General features: G+C 45.4%; 1 protein-coding gene across 3 annotated transcripts in view; it reads left to right on the top strand.

Annotated features, from left to right (window-relative positions):
- Nucleotides 1–6,088, top strand: part of LOC105567566 (thrombospondin type-1 domain-containing protein 4-like) — a 104,674-nt gene that overhangs the window by 85,209 nt on the left and 13,377 nt on the right. For 2 of the 3 annotated variants that reach the window (XM_012022512.1, XM_012022513.1), the window contains exons 5-7: nt 1,072–1,174; nt 4,523–4,625; nt 5,536–5,714. In XM_012022512.1, coding sequence (XP_011877902.1) covers nt 1,072–1,174; nt 4,523–4,625; nt 5,536–5,714 — 385 coding nt within the window. The other variant, XM_012022514.1, reaches the window with a different exon arrangement.

Raw genomic sequence — 6,088 nt, 5'->3', positions numbered from 1 at the left:
AGAGAGAGAGAGAGAGAGAGAGAACTCGAGCTGTTACTTAAGTATTTATTATGTAAGTATACGTTTTCTTTTAGAATCTATTTACGAGTGAATTTGATCGTCGATAGAAAATCTCATTTAGGATTACACATGTTAAAATAGAGCTCTAGTATTTAAACTGTAAAAGAATACATAACATTTGAGTATGTATATATATATAGGTGTATAAAATGTGAATAGTTAAGAACTCGCTTCAGATTGAAAGAGACCTTAGCGCACAAGTTGCGTACACCCCGTATGTCCTGTCTGACTAGCTATAAAGCAGCGTGCAAATTACGGATCAGTAGCGTAAGAAGATTATACACCGGCAGGCCGACGACTCCTGCGAGCTTCTCCCGGGGGGCAGAAACGTGTTGTTATCGCCACTGACATTTACACCTTCGTAACGCTACCGCGAGCCGTTACGTGACTCGCAATATGAATCTCGAGTTCACTATACGAGTAAATACAAAGTAGCCGATATCTCGCAGTTGCAAATCACCTGACGACTTGAATTTGATTTATCCTTGACGGTAGTTACACGGGAATTCTGATTAGCGTAATTCAACGTAAACAATTAGGACAAGTCGAATCAATCGGATTTTGCTCCGTCGCATTGGATCACAATGGCGATATTAATATTTAATTAATATTTTGAAGATCGCTGTATAAATGTCATTTAACCGCTGTTTATAGATAAAATGGCACTTAAATAAAATGCATCGGGGAGAAAAATGCAAATTTAAATTCTCAAAACTTATTCAATTTTACGTGGCACCAAAAAGTCGATCATTCTTCCATCAATTTTAATAAGAAGTGCAATTACCTCCTTCAGCGTAGCAAAGCAACAATGACTAAATAACGCATACAGAAATGTTTCTTTCGCTTTTATGGCGTGCGTTCTCGCTCTTTCTCTGCTTTGATCTTGAAATTAACACGACGCTCGCTGCACTCCTCAAAAGCGCGCTTATGCGCTCGGCGCTAAAAATCGAGATGCATCGCGCGCTACCCGCGCGAGTCAATGGCTGAGCTAATGCGAGCGATTCGTTCCAGGAGACTTTTGAGAAGGCGAAGTATTATCTCGGAGAACGGTACGAGCAACGCCAGGCCCATTTGTATCGGCACATACAAGCGCTACCACACGTGCAATACGCAGGTAAGCCGGCGTGTAAGAACTTGAGCGCGTTATCGATAAGAATTGAATCGGTTAGAACAGAAAGGGCGCACGTGACAAAATCATGTTTGGGAGACTGTTTTACAAGCAATATGAATTTTTACGTGAATTTTATGATACCTTGCCTTGAAGAGCGAAGATCTTGCAGTATTTATTTTAAAAAATCTTTCAAACAGGTGCGCCTATTTACGTAAAGCAAGGATCCATTAATAACTCAATTTCTGCCAAAATGTCGCGTGTCTTCTTTTTGTTCTCACTGGCTCGGTTGCAGATAACTCTTGGAGAATCAAGTTTTTAAATTTGATGAAATATGATGGAGCGTTTATGTAACTTTGTCTTACAGTTCATTCTATTTCATGAAAATACTTTCAAAGATATACACCCGAGCGATTATAGAAGAAATCTTGGAGAATCTTAAATTTGCTGGAAAACAGTAGTGTATAGGTTACTTAACTGCATCCCAACGCTATCATGCGTTTGAAAAATTATTTCGTGGCTAAAATTCGAACGACAGAGAAACTGTTGAAGAATCTTAAATTTGTTGAAAAATACTAGCGCACAAAGCGTTTAACTTTATTCTAAATCTAACGTACACATTTAAGAAATCAAAATTTAAATTACATAAAAAGTTTTCGAGAATGCAGATTCGAGCGATATTTCCTAAACTGCCTGCACGATGTAAAATTGGCTGGTGGTTAGAATCTTCTTTACTAACAAGCTCCATTCCGTCGATCGCGCCCAGTCCGTCGATATCAAATGTAAGCGCAAGTTTCGCGAGGAGAGAATTTGCAGCGCCGAAAGTGGTACTTGTGTCGTCGCCTGCGAGGAGATTCCTGGAAGTTAAGGAAAACTTAGCTAGGCGCCTACAGAAGGCCGCCTTATTTCCAGGGCGGTTTATTGCCGAGGCCTTGAACCGACAATTAGCCGCGCGAGGAGAGCTCGCTCTCGTCCGCATAAAATTTTCGCGTACACACGCTCGCGCGTGTGTCACTATACTTGCACGATGCCGCATAAATCAGCGGGCGCGTCTATATCTATGTCTAGACCCGCGAGGCACGCTCCTTACGATTTTCCTCTCGACGGTGCGTCACGAGTCTCGAACAAATCATCGCGCGGGCCAATTAAGGATGCGCACGACGACGATTTATATCCCCCCCCCCCCTCGCCCCGAGAGAGTCCGGGACGTATGTGTGCGCATGCACACGTGGCGTTGTTTAAAATTCATAAGAATAATCACCACCTGCGAGACTAAAGACCGCCGTGTAATGGATGGTCTCTGGCCGGTCTCGAGGAGAGCTAGGAAGGGAGAAAGGGCTCTCCGGTGTTGATTAGCTCTTGATGGTAGTAAAGACCGGCGCGATAAGATCTGTTTACATCTCGGCCGCGAGCAGTGCCCGTTGACGTTACTGGATGTTCTTGACCCACAAGTAATTCGTGCCTCGCGCGTACGCTCTTAAGCATGGTGTAATGATGCAAGGTGAAACATTGCGCATGTAACCACTTTTGGGGGCAAAGTTCATTCAACAACTGTTCATTGTTCTTCCTGCATTCAACCGCAATGATTTGCAGTTTGAGGGTTGGGGCAAATTTCTGATTAGTCAATTCGGTTTGGGCCACTTCTGATCGGTTGACACTGCGCATCCACCAGATTGCTTCACCTTGTGCCTTTACACCATGCTCTTAAGCATGTATCGTCCAAAAGTGGAGGTCATTTGACATCCTCAATATTATATTACTGTGTAATATTTCTATGTAATGTCAGTAATATTAATGTAATATCGCAATGTCTTATATAAATGTATTATATCAGTAATATTACTGTAATATTACATTGCAGTATGTAATATTACGTAATATTATGTGCTATGTGGGATATGTGGTAGTGTGAAATCCGTGTGACAGTGTGACAGGATTTTATACCAAAAACATGGCGGAATACCACGTGATCGAAGCCGAAAAGATCAGAGAACCGACAGAGGGTGGGCATACTAGTTATACGGTGATTCTACTTAGAAATTTGTACTCGAATTTGGCGGTACTGCACGATACAAGCTTAAGAGTGTATCGCCATCGGTTTCACGAGAGAAAGGAAAGGCAATGCCAATTCATCTGGAGCGTCATACACCCCGATAGAAAAGTTTCTCAAATGTTGTGCAATAATTGCATCATCCAATAGAAGGAAATTTCGAAACCGAGGAAGGTGACTCGCCATAACGCAGCGGTTTCGTAGAGATACAATTTCTAAATGGTATTTGCCCAAAAATTAATTAATTCAATTTAGGGGCTAAATCATGTACAATTTATTTCGACATTTAGAAGCAAAATTGCCCAGCGACAACAGTTACGTCTATCAAACGTTTAAAACAGATTCAGCTTGGGACATGTTTACCGCCGAGCCTGCTTTTATCTCGTCTCGCGCGAATCTTACGAGTATGAGACGACTCGTAGCGGCAGCTCGTCGTAACGCGACAGCGATTTAATTGTGCAAAAATATTCTGCTAAGGTGATCCGCCAAAACGCTGCTGTTTCGCCGACGTACTATTTAGAAATGCCTTGTGCAAATATTTGTCAATATTTGATGAAAGTTCCCTCCATTTCTGCATATGTTGTTCGAAATATGTACGCGCGCGCGATCCCAGCATTCCAAGTCCCATCCAGATTCCGTCGCATAATTTTCTAAATGTCTTCCTATCGGCGTAAGCGAGCATTTTTGCGTCGAGGCCGTCTCGAAATTAAAATCGCGAAATTGTCCCTGCTGTTACCCCGAAGGATGCGGCTTCGTTATCCGTTATTACCCGGAGGAAGAAAAACGGCGCCTCGCGCGCGGGAGTATTTATCTTCGGGCTCGATATCCGGGGGACTACATTTCCGAGCTGCATTCGCGATTCGCAAACATGCCCGGGCAAAGTAACCACCGTTTCGTTCGCCGGCAATTAATAGTCTACCCGGAAATTGCAACGCGGCCGCGCACGTAGCGCGCACCACACGTGCCGGCATTCGCGTGTTTGCACGAATATACGGACTTCCTCTCGGCGCGCGCGCGCGCGCCCGCACTCGGCTCGGAATGCGAGCTTTTTTTTCTGCCAGAGGCCGCAAATAATTTTACCTTTATTTACCCGCGGCGCTTTGGGAAAAGCGCGACGTGCCGTAAAAAGCGACGCGATCGATCGCGTCGGTTTTTTCCTCCGCCCTCCTCCCCGAGGAGAGCGCCGTACCGTTCTCTTTCTCGACGGTAACGCCGTCTTCTCCTCCTCCTCCTCCTCCCCCCCCTCCCCGTCGATCGATCCTTAATTACCGTAAGTTTAATTAATCCATTACGCGTTTGTGCAGGAATGCCCGAACTTCCCGGAAGACTTGCGGGCGGAACAGTGCGCCAAGTACAACGGGCGGAACTACAAGGGCCGCAGTTACGTCTGGGTGCCCTTCGTAGACGGTGAGTCTGGAAATCGATTTGCTAGTTTCCGATTGTGGATCGTTATCTCGGAGAAATGTGTTCGTCGATCAGCGGTAATTGTGCCGGGAAGCACGCACAGCATAGATGCCACAGATGATTATTGATAACTCGAAAGGGATTTTTCACTTTTTTAAATCTTCATAATTTCAACGTAATTAAATCCGCTCGAACTCGAGCGAACTTCCTTCCGGTTCAATAAAATCAATAGGGATTCCATAGAAGTATAAATCTCTCAACTTCTTACGAAAATAAATTAAGGTTGTTTCGAATACAAGAAATTCCTTCGCGAAGAAGAGCTCAGAATTTTGCGACAAACGCGAACTCTTAGGAATGTTAGAATTGTTAGAAAAGAACTGGGATATGGAAAAGGAATTCACTTGGCAATTCGGGAATTGAAAGGAATTCTTTTTGGATTTTCTGTGCCATCTGGACATTGATTTTCCCTGCAGAGACGGCGAATAATGAATTTTAAACGGAAAGAGTCTCAATTAATCTCTCATATTCATCTTCGGATAACATTGTATGGAGAGCGCAGCTTCCTCTCCCTAAAAGGTACAAAGCATTTAACTGTAACATCGTTTAATCGATCCTCTTATCATTACTGGATAAACCCTCGAGCCGGCCGGTGTTCGACGCGCTTATCAGTTATCATATATACGTAATACTGATATTCAGTTGTACGATACGAGTTCAACTTCTCCGGCTGAATTCCCTTCTTCGCGAGACACGTGACTTTTATGAAGCAACAAAGAGGCTTCTCGCGATACCAAAACGAGCCAGTGACGTCGGCCGATCGGTGTTCGACCGATATAACGATGACGTAGCCGGGCGACCAGGCCTGGTGACCTAACTTCCGCCTGGCCTAATCGCGACCACTGTTGTTCCCCAGCGCCGAACTCCTGCGCGCTCAATTGCCGTGCAGTCGGCGAGCGTTTTTACGCAACGCTTGAACCGGCAGTAATGGACGGCACGCCCTGCGACGCCCCGAATCTTCGCGGACGAAGCGGCGGCGGGTTGCCGACGGAACGCAACGGCGAACGATGGCTCTGCGTCGCCGGACAATGCAAGGTATGAATAGCGCGAGCGTTAGGCGAGAGAACGATGCCGGAAATTAATGACCGACAGCGGGGCCGGCGCGGTGCGATACGATCAATCGACGAGATCGCTATTGAACCCCCGTGCTTTGGACCCTTCGCCGCGCGCGACGACCCCCCTCCTCGTGCCTTTCTCCTGTCGGCATCGGGGTTCATCGCACGCCCGGTGCAATTCGGTCAGATGCATTTATCAATCAACAACGCAATCGGGACTGGGTCCTCGTCGAGAATCCAGCGTGAAAATGAGAGACGGACATACGTCCTCCCTTAAGAAAACTTTGTGCACGAGTCCAATCGTATGTAATAATTTGAATTATGACGAACATGTGTTCTCCCGTTTCCCTCGGG

The sequence above is a fragment of the Vollenhovia emeryi genome, unplaced genomic scaffold (assembly GCF_000949405.1).
Source record: "Vollenhovia emeryi isolate VEMERY1.0 unplaced genomic scaffold, V.emery_V1.0 DF939136.1, whole genome shotgun sequence".
Lineage (NCBI taxonomy): Eukaryota > Metazoa > Arthropoda > Insecta > Hymenoptera > Formicidae > Vollenhovia > Vollenhovia emeryi.
Note: the sequence above shows the minus strand (reverse complement) of the source record. Positions and strands in the feature narration are given on the sequence as shown.